General features: G+C 34.5%; 1 protein-coding gene across 2 annotated transcripts; it reads left to right on the top strand.

Moving 5' to 3' along the window:
* The first annotated feature begins 1 nt into the window (after position 1).
* LOC148278510 (beta-1,4-glucuronyltransferase 1-like) lies at positions 2-15,618 on the top strand. 2 transcript variants are annotated; one of them, XM_088231297.1, is made up of 7 exons: positions 2-141; positions 1,237-1,890; positions 5,429-5,591; positions 7,416-7,721; positions 10,607-10,739; positions 11,876-12,009; positions 13,332-15,618. In XM_088231297.1, the coding sequence occupies exons 2-7, from the start codon at positions 1,262-1,264 to the stop codon at positions 13,527-13,529; spliced, it is 1,563 nt and encodes a 520-aa protein (XP_088087423.1). In that variant the 5' UTR covers positions 2-141; positions 1,237-1,261; the 3' UTR covers positions 13,530-15,618. The 2 variants fall into 2 exon arrangements, with proteins under 2 accessions (XP_088087423.1, XP_088087425.1); XM_088231299.1 differs by lacking the exons at positions 11,876-12,009; positions 13,332-15,618 and adding an exon at positions 11,269-11,667.
* The last annotated feature ends 3,020 nt before the right edge of the window (positions 15,619-18,638 follow it).

Consider the following 18,638-nt stretch of genomic DNA (forward strand, 5'->3'; position numbering starts at 1 on the left):
AAGGCTCTCTTAGTAATTTTCTGTAAGTCTCATCACCAGTTTACTCGTATAAAATTATTCGTAAGCAGTTGTGTTTCGTTGTGAAGTGAATTATAAGTTCAAAAATAAAGCTTATTAATATTTTTAGTTACACTTCAGAAAGTTAGTATCTTAAAAATATTTTCATTCTTACGATTTACTTAAATATTTCCATTTTGGGACCATTTTCTTTTTGTCGTAAATAATTGTGTTGTAGAGCGATGTGAAGTTGTGGCAGAGCGGTGTTCGAACTTCGGGCCTCCTGATCCGGAGCCCACGACACTACCCACGAGACCACAACCCGTCTTTATTAAGTGTTGTTTTGTTGGCTGGAATTTCGAAGGTTTGGTCATGTAGGATGAATGGATGACAAAAGAATGGTAAAAGAGACATATATGGCTAAAATGAATGGCAACGTGGGATGAGGAGGACCAAGAAAGACGCGGCATGACTGATCATATCTGAATAAACCAAAATCTTAAATCTGATCATGTCAAAAGCAGTCAAGACCAAAGGGCATGTATGACAAGATGTATGAATGTGGAAGAAGGTAGAAATGTATGTCAGGATAGATGTGTATGGCGGTCTATTTAAAATAAAATAAAATAAAATAACCATGAAAAGAAAAGAAAAGAGAAAGAAAATTAAAAATTTATTTATTTGATTTATTTTTATTAAAAATCTAGAAGGAAAGGAAAGAAGAGGAAAGGAGTAGTTTTCTTTTTTTGTTTTTTGTTTTAGAGAAGAAAGAAAAAAAGGAAAAAAGAAAGAAAAGAAAAGAGACAAAAAAAATATTTAAAAAAAAAAAATTCTATTCACGATCATGCCACGTCTTTCTTGGTCGTTAACGTCCTACGTTATCATTCATTCTCGCCATAAGGCCATGTATAGATATCGGTTTTATCATTCGTTCTACGCGATCAAACCATCTCAGTGACCCTTTCTTAATATTATCAACTATACCAGTCTCAGATTTGCACTCTTGTCTGATTTCATAATTCGTAACCCTGTCATACATTGATTTCCCACACAAAGAGACTGCATTCACTCTGCTTCCGTCCTTCCTCTGACCATTCTATGTTTCGCTTCCATACACGAGCGTTGGTACTAAAACCCCGTTGTACACTGCTAGCCTAGCTTCAATTGACATATTTTTATCAGCAGCTTCTGCGCTTAGTGTGTTTTATCTGTTTATCTCAATTTAGTTTTTTGTTTCAGATAATGAAAGTCACGTGATCTAAACATGTTTGCAGTCACTCGAAAGCAGCTAGATTGGAGATGCATGACTGTTTTCATTATTTTCGTTCTTTTTTTTCTTGCGATACATGTGTCCACTAGGAACTACATATCAGAAGTCGTTCCTAACGATTTTATCGAACAAAAAACTACAACTAACCCACGCGATGCGTCGACAGACGCCAATACAATTGTTATGACAACAGAAGTATTATCGGAAAATATTTTGAAAGCGGTCATAACGGTAACAGGAGGATTGAGTTTGATAGAAAAAACTACAAACGAAATATTGAATAAATATCGACATGCGATGTACGAAGAAAATCAAACTACGGAACGTTTAAATACAAATAAAATAGAGGACAATAAAGGACATCAAGATGTCGATCATTTTAAAAACGACAGTTTGAATGTTGTGGAAACTGTTTTAAGTTTCTCAACTTTAAATAAATTGCGTACGAAATTAAACTGTTCAAATAAAAGTTTTAAAAGAAAAGTCTTACAGAGAGGAGAGTTTTGGGAGTTGAGAAATTTTATTCAAGCAGATCATGGGCCTATCGCTTGCCACGAAGATGTGACGTACACAACTCATTCGGATTTCACATTTTTAGATAATTTGGTGCCACTGATTCAAAGGTTCGTATAAATATTTCCTATACACATATTTATTTATTGATTCACATTTTTTTCCAATTTAAACAATAATTAATAATAAAAGTAATTTGACCTCACTGGGGTAACTCGTCCCGAGGACACTTCACAATACACGTTTTGAAAATATTTTTACATTTGAGAACAAACAAAGAAGACTAATTAACAAAATGTTAAAACAGTTTTAAACACTATGTATTTATGTTTATGATTAATTTATGTGCATCTATATTATTTATATTACAAAACGCACAAAGAAAGAACAAAAATATAACATAAGCTATACACTTGTGGAGCAGTTAATACTTGTTTGGGCGAATGAGACAATCCATTTTACTTCTATCTAGCTCCACTATCCATTTTTTCCAGCCCTTTTAAACATTTTCTTGTTACTAATTCTTTTAAAAGATAGTGGAAGTAGGTTATAGATTTTAATTGAATAATACTTAAAACCCTTTTGTCCAAAAGTGATATTAGTTTGTATTTGTTTAAGTTGTCTTTGTGTTGAGGATCTAGTGATTATATTATTTGTTTGTGATGTATTGTAGGGGTTATGTCTTTCATTTGAGTAAGAGTAGTTTTTGAATCTGTAAGTGAGTATTGTTTTAGCATATAATTGTTTTGGTGTCATAAGTTGTGATTTGTGGAATATTTCTTAAGTACATGTCTGTATCGGGACTCTGAGTATAATTTTAACTATGGATTTTCGTGTGACAAATTCAGTATATATATATATATATATATATATTTCATTGTTCTCTCATTTATCTGTGTCTGGCAGATAATGAATACAATTCTGTGTGTAAAAAGGTCCAAAACCCTGGATTAGTGTTTTCGACCTGATGGCTGCCTTCAGGTAAAGATCCTGAATCAGGAAATTGAGCGGAGATGAGTCGGCCTCGTTGAGTAGTAGTTGATTGACACATTCATCTACCATTCTTAAGGTCCCGGGTTCGATTCCTTGCAGGGTAGACGTTATGTTGATTTTAAAGGTTTTTTAAACTTCAATATTTCACTGTTCCCGGACTGGTACCTGAAGTGTAAGACTGATGACCTTACTCTCAATGAGGACTGTTCAATTTTTTTATTAGGTTATTTAGATTTATTGTAGGGGGGCTCGTCACAATAGATCTTAGTAGTGACTTCAGGAGCTTATTCTGCACCGATCCATATCTTTAAGAATATAATAAATAAATAGACATGGTAAGCAAGTAAATGCGCTTAACACTAGACCATGAGGTAGTGTGAGCGGTGATTTTTTTGAGTACGTTATCTACAAAAAATGTTCATTAAGGTGATTCTAAACGAAAATATGAAACCAATTATTCATAGGTGGCGCTTTTATAATTTTTTATACAAAAATGGCATTTTTTCGTTTATTTTCAACGGAAATTTTACAAAACTTGGTTTGCGGAAACTTTACACTATATTGATTGTAAAAAATACCATTACAATATAATTAAGGTCCTTTTCACAAAATGGTGTAAAACAAAAAATAACTTATCTTAATTTTTGTTTTAATAATAAATAAAAAATGATAAAAGCACCATCTATGAATAATAAGTTTTATAATTTCGTTTAGAATCACCTTAGTTTTCACCTACAACTTTGACAGCTGTAATTGTCAGTTTGTTTTGTGTTTAGCTCCAGTAATTTTGCCATATTTGTGTGTTTTTGTGATTATTTCCTAAGTTTTTTTAGTTTTCTAATGGTTGCTGAGTAAGGAGTACTTCCCAGATAAGCTGAATCTATCTTTATTTGACTATTTTGATCATAATTTAAGTTTTTAAATTTCATGCTACTGAAAATCTCAGTTTCAGTAGTAAATTGCAACAATAACTTTTTTGTTTTTTTTAAAACATTGTTATACAGTTTTGTAGTTTCAAATAATTTAATTTTGTAGGAATATGGAGGGTTAAAAACACGATGTAAGGAACCTCCCCTCTACATCTTCATCAAACATTTCATTATTCTTTTCCCCAATTTTACCAAATAAATTAAGAAAAAACTGCACAAAAATGATTCTGTCAAAAATATTTAAAAAAATAATACCTCACACGTCTGGACCCCTATTACTCAGTTATCTTCAACATCAAACCAACCTTCATCTTCAGATTCAGTAGACATTATCATAAAAAAATATTCAGAGAGAGACAGTGGACCTTTCTGTGTTTTTGTCCAAAAAAATGTTCTTTCTAACTCATCTGTTTTTTCATTAAATGTCATCGAACATGGCTGTCTCCTGCCCTCCCTTAATACTTCTAATATCATACCTCATGCGGGAATAAAATCTATTGCCCGAGATCGCGTATCTGTACGATATGTCGACTTTTTAGCGGCAAACACTCTTATAGATAAAAAATAAATGAATAAAGCACTCAAAGTAACATTAAGTTTAACAAATATACTAGATCCACAGATCTATGTAGAATAAAAAAAATGCTCAATTTAGATTAATTAATTTACACAGAAAAGGTAAAGATTATATTTAAGATAAAAATAAGAAAATAAAAACAAATATCAAATTTAATTTTAACTACAATATACATCAAATAAATACAGGAGCGTCAAGTAATTTAACTTGCGAACAACCCAGGACTTACAGAAAAAGAAACAGTTTTGTGCATACAGCAATAAATTTGACCTAAAAAATATACAAAACATATACATACTTACAAAAACACCTAAATAAAACAGTTCTTGCAGCCCGTGTGATGAGTGATATGTGATGTTATTTTATCGACTTTTTATTAAAATTATTGTGTCATAATATACCTATTATATCCCCTCATACCAGCACTTTTGCTGATCGGGAATATTTCGTACAAATAAAATATGTAATGTAATATGTAAAGTTAAAAACTATGATTTTGTCATAAATAAATAAATATATGATAATCGCTTGGAAACACGTGGGTATAAATTGTTTATTCCATATCATATGGTCTCTTGCCTGGGTCTGGTCAGAGGTATTCCTTTGGAGTAGACTCATGAGGAGATAATTAAAAATTTTGGATTGCCAAAGACACTGGAACAATTATAAAATCTCGCAGACTATTGAGAAAGGTGACTTCGCATGTCGATCAACAATTTTCATGGGTTCACACCCAAACAGTAGTTCTAACCTTCCAAGGGCAGATTCTACCAAAGAAAATATTCGCTTTTTATTCGGCAATAGATGTTGAACAATACATTTACCCAACAATTCTTTGTTTTTCGTGTTGTAGATATGAACACGCCGAGACAATCTGTAGGTCCAAACTAGATGTTTCAAGTGTGGATTGGAGCATCTCGGAGAGACTTGCAAAGTTGGAATTCAAAATGCCAAATGTGTCAGCTGTTCAGAAAATCATTTAGCCACAAACAGAATCTGTCCAGAATACCTAAGACAAAATATCTTAAAAATGAGCTTGACGGAGCAAAATATTTCTTATGGTGAAGCTGCTAAATCCACATTTAGCAAAGGAAAATAATTTATTCAGATTTCTCATACAGAACTATTGTATAATGAATATTTTTCTAGATGGAGTAGTCCAATAAGCATTGCCCTGCACACCCCAGGGTATGATCTGTTCCCGACTATAGACACCGTACGCTACATGAGGGATTGCTCAGAGACAGCGGAACTAATAAAAAAATGGGTCACTTTCCACATGTTTTTTCATAGAGATCATCTTCCAGAAGAGGTAAACTATGAATTTTAAGAATGGGGAAATATCCTCAGAGTAATAATGCGTGAACCTATAGAGAAGCCCTATCACTATGTTACATAGAACGCAAGCGATGTTGGTTTGTTGGTTAGCAACAGATTGCTAGCCATTTTGTTTTGTTTGACAACATAAACATAACGGTTCAATCGGATGCTTTTGTCGCTGTCCTTGCCTTTGTTTGCAAATTGCTTGGATATTTACGTTATAAAAAATAAAATTCGACTATGGTGAATTGCAGTATGTTTGGTTGCAGCAGTAGGAGCATCAAAGGTGTTAAAGGAGTCAGTTTTCACAGGTAATTGATTTCGAATATTTTCCCTTGATTTACATTGATTTTTGGCATTTATTGTCCCGATACGTGTATTATGTTGCTTAAAAACTTTCATTTTAACAAAATATTTACTTCAGATACTATTTTTTCTCAATTCAGGGGATACATTTGTGAATTAAAGTATGTTACTGTTGGTAATGACAGTTGATTACGGGCAATATGTCGGGGCCGCACTGGGCATCCATATAAAGTTTGAGTTTTTATCGAGTAGAGGTCGATTAAAATTTTACTCGAAAATAGCAACGTTAACCTTGAAATCGCATCTAAAATGACGTGTCCGAATTTCAGGCCTCTACGACTCGCCGTTTCGGAGATGTGACGGACAAACAAACAAACTCAACACAGGACTTTGGTTCCATGGAGTTAGGATTTATGTCTCAATAAGTGTAACATAAGTATATTGTGAGTAAAATAAATAAATAAAAAAATAAACACACACATGTATTTTCAGTTTTACAAAATAAATACAGGCGAATTATAGAAAAATAAATTGGAATAACCCTGCAATGATAAATACACAGGTACATATTAAAAAGTGATTACAATGCAAATTAATATCCATTTGGCAATTCTCGACCTGAGTACGGCCCATTGTTTTGCTGCGAACTGTAGCTAACTTAATACCCAATAGTCATAGAATGGTTTTCCTACGTATGGGCTCCTCTATAGCTTGGCGCATTATTACTCTGAGGAAATATCACGTGTTACGCATCCCAATAAAAATATATGAAATGTATTTAGAATAATCAATTATACTTTCAAAAACAAAATGAATATTGTGGAGAAATATTTTAATACATAAATGTAAAAAATAAATTAAATAAAAATAGGTTGCTAGAAAAATGCGATGTGTCTGCCCTTGGTTGTTGAGACATCAAGATTTGTGATAATGTTGGAAACAAATTTTAATGGCCAGGAACAAATAAACATGAATTGTGATGTATTAGGGGCGTGGCCAATGGAATGACCGTTTTTGTGGGAATTGAAAATTACAAATTTAAAAATATTTTTTATGCTACTAATAATTAGCGAAACTTTTTTTTTTTTAGACAGTATTTCATACACCTTTATTACTTTAAAAATGTTTTTAAAAAAAGTGTGGTGGTTGGTGCGATCGCCTACCATGCTTGAAGTCCACGGCTCGATTTCTGGCAGGGTGGACGTGAAATATGGACTTTGATGGTGGTTCTGGACTGTAATATTTTATGGCTCCAGGACTGGCATCTGAATGAAGCGTAAGACTGATCACCTTACCTTCTATGTAACAAAAAATATCAAGATAAGCTGAGATTGTAGTACCAATTCAGTAACCTATGCACCATTAGATGTGGTATAGGGAAATAATGATGGCGATGATGTTTTAACATACGGTGCTTATTTTAGTAGTTCTGGAGCAACGGATAATGAATTTGGAATTAATATTTTATGCATTTATCTCTTTTCTTAAATAGTTTAGTATATTTTTCTAGATTCCAAATATCAGTGAGACTCTTCAATCAAACTTCAACTGCTCCTTACCGAAGCCGTACATTGTAGACCCCAGCTCCAAGTACAGCAGCAACAGGTCTCTTCTCTACCCCGTGAACGTGGGAAGGAATATCGCAAGGGAGGCGGCTCTCACCCACTACATATTTCCGGCCGACATTGAGCTGTATCCGAGCCCTCATCTGGCAGCCCGGTTCCTCAACATGATAGCCAGAGACCCTCCCATACTGAACGGTACCAATCCGAGAGTCTTCCCTCTGGTGCTCTTCGAAGTAGAAGAAAAACAACAGGTAAACAACAATATTATTAGGGTGTCAAAATCTTTGTTGTACAGAATTTATTCTCCTCGAGAGTTAGCATAGCAATGTTAACAGGATATGCTGAGGCAGAGCAGTTTAATGTATACATATATTTGAACCTAGTGTTTCTGTCACTCTCTCGCGGATGCCTCCCGATACTGTGCGAAAAAGACAACGCGCGTCAGCTGATTATGTCTAGCTAAAATCGTCAAAATTGAGGTAATGTATTCTTGATTTCCGCACCCCAAAACTGAATCGGTTTTGTTTTTTTACTAAGAAAGAGTCATCCTCGTGGTGTAATTAATGGTCAGCACGTAAGCCTCCCATGCAAGAGGTCTCGGGTTTGATCCCCGACATGGTTGATATGAAATATTTATTTAAAAGGGTGTTTTCACACTAGAATATTTCATAGTCCCTGGACTGGCACCTGAAGCGTAAGACTGATTATCCCACCTTCATGTTACGAAATTGATCAAGATACGCTGCGATTGGTGTACCGATGCAGTGCCCTATGCACCATTAGGTGCGGAAAGGGAACGATGATGATGATGATTAAGAAAGAGTATCAATATGAAATTTTCTGTTTTGGGAACTTTTGTGTTTTTCAAAAATATTTATCATATTTGTAAACCCTACATCCGAAGACGACAGATAAACGTTTTTGGATGGCGGGTCCTAGCTCTTATAAAAAACAATTTATAAAAAAACTAAATGATACACCAATGGAAAATATTTATAGTAATCAGCGTAATGTGAAATATGTAAAGTGATTTGATGGTGCGTCGGTGGATCTGGCTTGGACACGTGCTGCGGATGCCTCAGGAGAGCCTTAACCCAAGCTGCCTCTTCTTCGCACCTACTGGCTCCCGCCGTCCTGGACGCCTGTCAATGACGATCTATCGGCTTTATTCAGTGGAGAGGCATGAGCGCTGGCTGGTGATAGGCTCCGATCCTAGAGGTGTTTGGTGATGTCAACATGCTCCGCTGGAGAGATGTGGAAAAAAGAAGAAGAAAGATAATTAATACAACCATCACGTCGTTTCTCCGCAGTGGTAGGCAGAGACCGATAGAACACCATATCACTCTGTCTTTGCATGCGGACCTCTCTCCTACATTCATACATCTCCTCATGCACGCACACCACGTATTTGTTGGATTTGATCGTGCCATGTCAGTCTCGGTCTTCCTCTTTTCTGCATCCATCAATATTTGAATCGTAGGTTCTTTTTAGCCGTTGATTCGCTGTCCATTTCAATGCCTCGCCTCTTTCTTGGTTTTGTCGATAATGCTTGTCTTAGCCTTACATAGTGCACAGATCTCGAAATTTGTCATCATACATTGTTTTACCACACATTTGCCTGAGAGATCGCATTCCGATAGCATTCAACCAACTTTCATCACTTCAAAGATAGATAATCATATGTGTTGAGGAGTGGTCGAGGTGTGTAGAATACCTTGTCCTAGAAGGAGGAAAGTTAAGTAAGTGGACTGTTGTGGATTCTTAGGAAGGAAGGTTGCGCAACTCCACCAACCTGCTGATGATGAGGCGTGATGAGTGCTGGAACCTGGCTGGTGAAGCTGGCGGTCGTGAGACGCTAGCACAGCTTGTATAGAGCTGGCGGTCTCACAGCTCGCTTGATGAAAGAAAACGCACTTCGCTCCTAGAATGTTATTTGTGTACTGCAATTTTAATGTTGTTACCGGCACTCACACATGAAATTATTGTTGCGTGGAGTGCGCTAGGAAATGGAAAGGACAGGTAGGTAGATATGGGTTTTGTTGATAGTTGATCCGAACAGTGTTTTTAAAGTAGGTGGATTTCTTACTGACAGCTGGAGTCAAGCCAAGTAAATAAACAGGCCTGGATTAAGTTGTCAGATGTGTGAGATAAGAATATTTTATGGTTTGTAATGAAAAGAGAGTTGTTTTTACTTCTGTGTGGTTTACAGTCTTTACACTGTCAACATGGACAAGTGGTGTGCAAACACAACTAAAGCGATTGTAGATATATTGAGTTTAGAGTTTATGGTTTCATTTGAAATTCTACAATAGACAGAGATAATTGCAATGATTCATAATGTAATTTAAATTTGCTTAGGGGACTGAAAAAAGTAAATGAATTGAAGAAATTAAATGAAGAAGGAATCGTGTGTTAGAAATACCACATTGTAAATCGAGGCTCGCACAGAGACATACATATTTTATAGGCCCAAAAATTTTAAATTATTTTTTTACTGATAATATTTCATTGATTACAAACTTTCAAAATTTTCCTTCTTTTAAAAAACACGCACTATCCTGGATTCAAACTAAAGATACGAACTCTTTTTTTCTATGATTTATTTTGTTGCCCTTTAATAATAAGGACTATTTTTGTGTTTTTTAAAATATTTTTTATTTCCTTTTTTAATTACTATAAAAAAAAAAACGTATTATCTTTTGCAGAATATCTTATTTTTTCTTTCTTATGTTACGCAAAAATATTATAACTGTCCATTATTTATTATAGGAGCAAAAATTCATTAACATTTTCTTGTATACCCACGAACAGGCCATGCCTTAGTGGGATTTTTTGTTTACTATTTTTCTATTAATATGTATTTCATTGCTATGTAATTATGCTTTTTTTTTTTAATACTCTGTTTTATTATTATGTTTATTGTAAAATAACAAAAAAAAATTTAAAAAATTGGGCAAACATCAATTAATTGTTCTTGGACTGGCACCTGAAATGAATGGCAAGGTAGGACGACAAAGAAAGACGTAGCGTGATCAGATAAACCAAAATCTCAAGTCTAGTCATGTCAAAAGCGGAATATTTTTATTTTTAACTTCAATGCAGAAATCATTAAATGAGGTGATAATTTATTTTACAGGTGCCGATGACCAAAGCAGAGTTACAGTTGATGATCAAAAACAAGACAGCGGTTCCATTCCATATCTACGTGTGCCCACAGTGTCATAATGTACCCAAATTTGCAGATTGGATAAATCAAACAGATAGTGGCCGTAAGTTTTGAGTACATTTATTTATAAAATAAATATAAGTACTCCTAGAGTTTTGCTTCCCTGTCCTGGGGTGCTATTCTGAACCGCTCTCACGGTACGAGAAAACGGTTTTTCTCGTGTATTTTGACGGTAAATACGCGAGATAATACGGCCGCGAGAGCGTTTGGCATACCACCCCTGACAGGAAGCTTTTGCCATGGTGATCGCCAACGCCGGGGGACATGGCACGGCAAGAGAAGAAGAAGACAAGATTTTTCGTGTGTCAATAAAAATCACTCCTTAGACGTTACTACAAAGTTATGTCGTCACTTTACCTGACAAATGTCATTCTAATCAAGACATATTTTAAGGACTATAGTTCAAGTGCAGCCAGCTCAACTCCTCATCGCCGTAACACTAACGCTATCTGTACCTAAAAGAGTGTGGATATTATCCTTGGCTCTTTCCAACTGACTTTTTACTGGGAATGCTAGGCTATCAGTCATTATGGAGGAGGAGGGATGTTCATTTGGGTGTTCACTTTTTCCAGGTGATCGGTGGTCGCATACATAACTCAGAAATTCTGATGGATGTAGGTCTGTTCGTACCTGATAACCATCTTCGACAAAGACAGCATCGATTGTTTTACCTACCGCGATGCAGAACCAACCTGCCAATGGTTATGCCGGTTGGTAGAGCAATCTTGCTACTTAATCGCATCGCCTCGGATGTCGACATATTTCACGACAGTGGGCCTTCCCTTAGGAAAGCACTTTCTAACATTTAATTTTTCTTTTTACATTTTGTTATATTATTTTAATAACATAATTATCTACTGTAATTTGTGATCTATTATTGTATTTAGAATGAATTGGGTATTTTTCTGTAATGTTCTAAATATCTGAATAAAATAAATGAAATAAATAAATAAATGAAATAAACACTCGCATGACACAATTATCATTTATTCGCCATGTAATAAATACGCATTGAACAGCAACCTCGCGTCTTCTGTCAATCTCTAACCGGGGTAGGAGCTCCAACAACCCTCGACCACCTGATTCCTATAAATGCAATGAATATTTCATTTTTCAAAGTCTCATACTACGACAGAATTCAATTTTGTAACTTGTGAAAACATTAACATAAAATTGCAGCAATGGATGTCTTCACTGTGGGTAAACGAAAGGATGCATTCCGATCTTGGGAGCCAATATTCATAGGGACGCATGATGAGCCTTTGTATGAAGAAAGACTGTCTTGGGAAGGAAAGAGTGATAAAATGACGCAGGTTACTCTATATTTTATTTTATTGTGAAATACAACCGGAACCCTGTAGCACTAACTATACACAACACTCTTTCCTCTATCGCTCTTGCTCAAACTATGATGCTTTTTTTCATCTATTGATATTTTTTTTATTTTTTTTTTTTTATTTAGAAAACATACAGTCATACAAAATAAGTACTAAAAACAACAATTTTTTAACATAATAAGACCAATTAAGTTTTCATAAATTAAAAAGATATAAACATTAAATGTGACAAAAAATATAAAATAAGTAAGAATTTTAAGTGAGAAAAGAATAATTGTTGACATTTGCGTTTTCCATGGAGGTAATAAATTAAAATAAATAAAAATACCGAATGTACACTCCGAGCCATCCACGCACACACATGAACGCACATATAAAACATACACAAACATATACATTACATGCGGCACATATACATAGCATAAACCACTCAAGATGTACATTCAGCAACTATCCCAAATAATCGACCCCATGAAGTAATTTTCTGTACAAATGCAACGTGCAGTTAAAAATGTCTACATCAATACTGAGTCCGTTATAATTTCTACAGGTACGTCTAATGAATGAATTCGAGGTATAATTGTTTTTACAAGGGACATAAAAAAGGGAATTTAATCTAGTATAGCGAAGAGGACAACGGAAACCAATATTTTGTAAAAGATACGGCGAATCAACTATGTTATTGAGAATTTTGTAAAGAAAAATTAAAGCATATCTAAGGCGCCTTTTTTGTAGTGATTCTATATTAAAATTGATCAAAGATGCGCCGTAATCATTTTCAATGTTACCAAAACGATATTCCAGGCTCCTTATAAATTTCTTTTGAATGTTTTCAATTTGATTAATATATACATTATATTGAGGGGACCATACTAATGAAGCGAATTCGAGTTGACTTCGCACATAAGTATAGTAAAGAAGTTTTGATGTATTTGGTGATATATTTAACATGCCTCTTAATTTATTTAAAAATAAATTAAGACTCATTCTTTCTGGCTGCGATACGCTCCCACTTGCTATTTAATGATGCTTACGCTTACACACACCTGAACACTTACTCCCACACAAATACACACAAACACGCCTCTACAGTCTACACTTACTTTCATACAAATACACACAAACACACCCTTTTGTTCTACCACAATTTAATATGTATGATTTTTATTTAGAAACTTCGCTGGTCTGTCTTTAAACCGTTTCTTTTTTATGTTATTATATCATTGTTGACTGTTTGTTTCTGTAAAATAAATAAATAATAAATATGTGTAGTTAAACTAATTGTTTTTCCTTTTCAGGGATTTGTAATGTGTGTTAAGGATTATGACTATATGATACTAAACAATGCTTTTTTGACACATCGACCAGGAATCAAGAGATATCACGGAGATGGCAAAAGAGATAAAGAAGTATTCAAAACAAACAATTTAATTAGAAATGTGATTTCCAAAGAACTAAAGATAGTCTATGGAACAGCAGAAGGCTGTCGAATTTAGAAAAACAGCAGGGGTCAGTTGTATAAAAAAAGTTAAGTTAAAGACCCCCCCGGATCTCCGGCTATTTTAGAAGATTGTTGATGATGTCCTTTTGGATATATTCAGCGGAACTAGAGACACGTGGGAGGTGAGGGTGCGGAAGGTGATAGGGTCTCCCGGAGACGTCTCGTGATGACCGCATTCTTCACTTTGGAGCAGATGTGGAAAAAAGAGGAAGAATCATGCCAATCATTAAATGTCGCAAATTATAATACTACTTTTTCTATCCTGAATCTTCTCGCGGGGGTAGAGTCCTTAATTTGTGGATTTTTGTTTTTTGCTTGCAATAACGCGTTGCTTCGTATATGGCCACACTGATGATTAAACGTCAAATAAACACGAACACGTGAAACCATACATGATGATTTTCATTGAGAACATTATTGCTACCTTAAGACATAATTTCAATCATCTTCATGTATTTACAAATTACAACAAAGATGGAGAACATTTTAGAGAAGGAAATATGAAGGTCTAGGTCAGAGTAATAATGCGCCAAGCTATAGAGGAGCCCATACGTAGGAAAACCATTCTATGACTATTGGGTATTAAGTTAGCTACAGTTCGCAGCAAAACAATGGGCCGTACTCAGGTCGAGAATCGCCAAACAGACTTTAATTTGCATTGTAATCACTTTTTAATATGTACCTGTGTATTTATTATTGCGGGGTTATTCCAATTTATTTTTCTATAATTCGCCTGTATTTATTTTGTAAAACTGAAAATACTTGTGTGTGTTTATTTTTTTATTTATTTATTTTATTCACAATATATTTATGTTACATTTATTAAGACATAAATCCCATCTCCATGGAACCAAAGTCCTGTGTTGAGTTTGTTTGTTTGTCCGTCACATCTCCGAAACGGCGAGTCGTAGCGGCCTGAAATTTGGACACGTCATTTTAGATGCGATTTCAAGGTTAACATTGCTATTTTCAAGTAAAATTTTAATCGACCTCTACTCGATAAAAACTCAAACATTATATGGATGCCTAGTGCGGCCCCGACATATTGCCCATAATCAACTGTAAACATACTTTAATTCACAAATTCATCTCCTAAATTGAGAAAAAATAGTATCTGAAGTAAATATGTTGATATACCCAAGCAAAGTTTTTAAGCAACAAAATACACGTGTTGGGACAATATATGCCAAAAATCAATGTAAATCATGGGAAAATATTTGAAATCAATTACCTGTGAAAACTGACTCCTTTAACACCTTTGACGCTCCTACTGCTGCAACCAAACATACTGCAATTCACCATAGTCGATTTTTATTTATTATAACGTAAATATCCAAGTTATTTACAAACAAAGCCAAGCACAGCTACAAAAGCATCTGATCAAACCGTTATCTTTATGTTGTCAAATAAAACAAAATGGCCACCAATTGGTTGCTAACCAACATTGCTTGCGTTCTATGAAACATAGTGATAGGGCTTCTCTCTAGGTTACGCATTATTACTCTGAGAGGTCTAGACATTACAGGGTTTAAACTCTGTCATTGGCTGGTTTAAGCGGCCACTTTACACACCACAACATTCACTATTCTGTGTAATTTGTAAATCTTAATTACTCCCTAGGGGGTGAAATCCAGTCTTTTGTCTCCAAACATTTGGACACACTCAAAATATTGTATCTTCATATATTTTCATCGGCCTCGTGGCGTAATGGTCAGCGCGTAGGCCTACCATTCAAGAGGTCTCTGGTTCGATTCCAGACATGGTTGACATGAAATATTTATTGAAAAGAGTTTTTTCACACTAGAATATTTCATAGTCCCTGGACTGGTACCTGAAGCGTAATACTGATCATCTTACCTTCATGAAACAAAAATGGTCAAGATACCCTGCGATTGGTGTACCAATGCAGTGTCCTATGCACCATTAATTGCGGCAAGGGAATGATGATGATATTTTCATGCAACCCACTTCGTAAATTTTAACAAAAACTTTTAAATGTAAAATAACAAAATAACTTTTTTTATGCAACTGGCACATCGATTTGTAAATAAATACCTAATATAAAATAAAAAATATTTTGAAAATATTGTATTTTAATTTTATAACATTTTATTGACAGCATTTTTTATTAGGGATTCTTTGACAGCCGCCGGTATAGAGGTGTAGAGATTATACACCAGGGGCGAATCGTCTAAATAAGCAATTATACTCAGCTTACCATATACGACTTTCGATAAAAATGTTTTATAGTAACCATGTTTATGAGAAAATAAATAAAATATTTGTAATCTTAATATATATAATTCCTCTCTACGTGTGATGTCACTGTACACTTTCTAAACGGCTTAACCGATTTACGTGCGGTTTTCAGAGAAACATAGATATCTGCGCTGTGCGTGTTCGTAGATATTAAAATCTTCAATCTTATATGCAAAAGAGATGTAAGGAGCATATTTGTTTTATTCATCGACCTACCAGGGTTGCATTCGACGAGAATGCATACACAAAAAAATGGAAGGATGTTGTTTTTTAGTGTTTAAAAAAAGTTTTTTTTAATATTTACAAACAACATTCGCTTTTTATGGATCCCAATCAGATTATTTCCTTACATTCCTTATAATTTCTTTTAACTGGATTTTTGGTAATACTAAAATAATATCAACTGACATTCAATACATTTTTGAATATTGCATTCATGAGTTCTGAGAGTTCACCCCTGTTGGTGAGAAGATCCGTGTTTGACACTTGCAAAAATAATTCTATATTTGAAAGCTAATTATTTTATGTTTTGGAATTCAACCATATACTTAACCTAGGTACCTTCTTAAATTCAATATTAGAATATTAATAATTTTTAGTTTTGGAATGCAATTATAAACAAGTACCTAGGTACCTACTTATCAATGAAAAGTATTTTTCCAAATAGAAGGCCAGCCAACGTTCGGGCAGGACAACGTCTGTGGGGTCCGCTAGTGTATTATAAATTACTACTACTGTTTACATTTATTATCTTCCTACAAAAATATATATAAAGTGCGCCCAGCCCGTTCTCATAGTCCGGGAGGTAGCGTTGCATTTTAGGTAGTGTTTCTACGCTGATCGACTGTTGTCTTTTTCGATAGATCAGTAGCCCAAGCACAAATAACTTTTTTTTTAAATATGTATTTGGACCCCTGTATTTAGTAGCCTTACGTGTCATGTACAAGGCTAAGGTACTCGGAAAAATCGTTTTTGTTTGTCTTGGAAATGGGATGTTCGATCACTGATTTTGGTTTATTACCTTTATGAGTCCAATCACCATTGTTGCAAAGTTCAAGAACAATGGCGCGTGATAACTACAGTGTGGATATCTGTTAAGGATATTCCATCTTTCCTGCATTCTGTTTCAAGATTATGGCGTTGCAAACTGAAAAATGGGCACTGAAATAACAGATGTTCGATACTCTGTGAAGAAATATCATCGCATGGACAATAGTCATCATTCCTTAATTTAAACCTATGTAGGTAACTTCTCATAGCTCCGTGTCCGGTAAAAATTTGGGTCGTTTCGAAAGTACTTTGGTGATGATGACGGAAGTTTGCTGCATCAGCCAGCGTTGGGTTTAGTGATTTTACGTGTAGAAGAAGCGCGGTAATGATCCTCCCAACGCTGCTGCGTATTTTGTTTTATACAGCGTTTAGCAAAGCTAAGGGGAAATTCACAAATAACTATCGACACGCTAATAAGCGACGTGATGACAATTTCTCACCACGGTTGTTTATCGTATTCGCGTTCACAATGGAACATTCGTGAACACCTAATATTAGATGTCAAAATATTTACGTTTCGCGACGTATAATCCTGCTGCGCAATCACATATTTGAATTTCACACAATACCCTAGATCTTTTGAAAATGAATTAACTTATTCCAGATTGTGAAGTTCATCAAGTAAAATACATTAGCATAAATTTATGATAAACACAAATATTTTATAATTTTTAACAAAAAACGACTATTAATACCACTTTCCGTTATCCGCACTCAATGGTGCATAGGGCACTGCATTTGTATAAAATACACAAGTTTATTGATATTAACTAATTTTTCAAAATATTTCTTACGACTACTTGTTTAAGAATGGAATAATGTAAGAAAACACTATAACATGTTTTTCTTTGATATTGATTTATGTTTTAACCCAGATAGCAGTGAAACTTGGTACAAACTTGATTTAAGATTGATGGAAGGTTGAAAAGGAAAATTTGACGCGACAAGTTTTTATCAAAAGTTGCTGGAATATTGTTATGTCAAATTTGAAGAGACAAGTTTTTACAAAACTTGCTGGAATCTTGTTATGTCAAGAATGGTGTTTAAGAATTCGAAAGTCATAGAGTTATGATCAACACATTGCCATATACATAAAAATATGGAGAGAATTCCTTTTTTAATTTTTAAAAATTTAAACTGTTATATTTAATCCCAGGACTTTTCTTCCAGACCGATTTTTTTTTGGCACCACAACAGGCCGTGAGGCCCAACTACAGTGGTGAATTACAGCATGGTACACCCACCCTTAAAAAAAATCACATTTAATTTTTGTGTTCTCACCAGGAATCGAACCCAGAACCTTCCATGTGTGAGCCAAATGTCTTAACCACTACACCACGGAGGCCGCCGAATAAAATAAGTGCATGACAAATATCCAAAAAAGTAGTTAATTCCAAACAACATTCAGATTGGCAATACTATCAAAGTCATAGAAAAATGATATATTTCACCGTTTTTGTCCGTGGGTTTCATGTCATTTATAATGCGCGGTTCTTTAATTACGCATTTATCATTGGACGTTTTTCCGGCGATTTTAAAACTTTTCCTGGATTTCCTCTGGCTCTGGCTGGATTTCCTCCCTAGGGAGTTGTTCATATTTAAACATATTCCCTTCTCAAAAATGTTTTCCCTCTCTGTTGAAATAGATTTAAATATGAACAACTCCCTAGGGAGGAAATCCAGCCAGTCCGCAAGCATTTGGACATAGTCAAACATTGTTGAATTAAAATTTACCTTACATGATTTTTTTTCCGATTATTATTAAAATATTATGACGGCTCTTAAATAATAACAC

This window comes from Micrasema longulum, unplaced genomic scaffold (assembly GCF_059751315.1).
Source record: "Micrasema longulum isolate JH-2025_06_02 unplaced genomic scaffold, ASM5975131v1 h1tg000870l, whole genome shotgun sequence".
In the NCBI taxonomy this organism is placed as follows: domain Eukaryota; kingdom Metazoa; phylum Arthropoda; class Insecta; order Trichoptera; family Brachycentridae; genus Micrasema; species Micrasema longulum.

What these genes read in the sequence shown, in the direction of transcription:
- LOC148278510 (XM_088231297.1), top strand. Translation starts at nt 1,262, where the DNA reads ATGTTTGCAGTCACTCGAAAGCAGCTAGATTGGAGATGCATGACTGTT. An exon ending in GAGATCATCTTCCAGAAGAG is followed by an intron (nt 5,592 to 7,415) that starts GTAAACTATGAA and finishes ATATTTTTCTAG; the next exon opens with ATTCCAAATATCAGTGAGAC. An exon ending in AGAGTGATAAAATGACGCAG is followed by an intron (nt 12,010 to 13,331) that starts GTTACTCTATAT and finishes TTTCCTTTTCAG; the next exon opens with GGATTTGTAATGTGTGTTAA.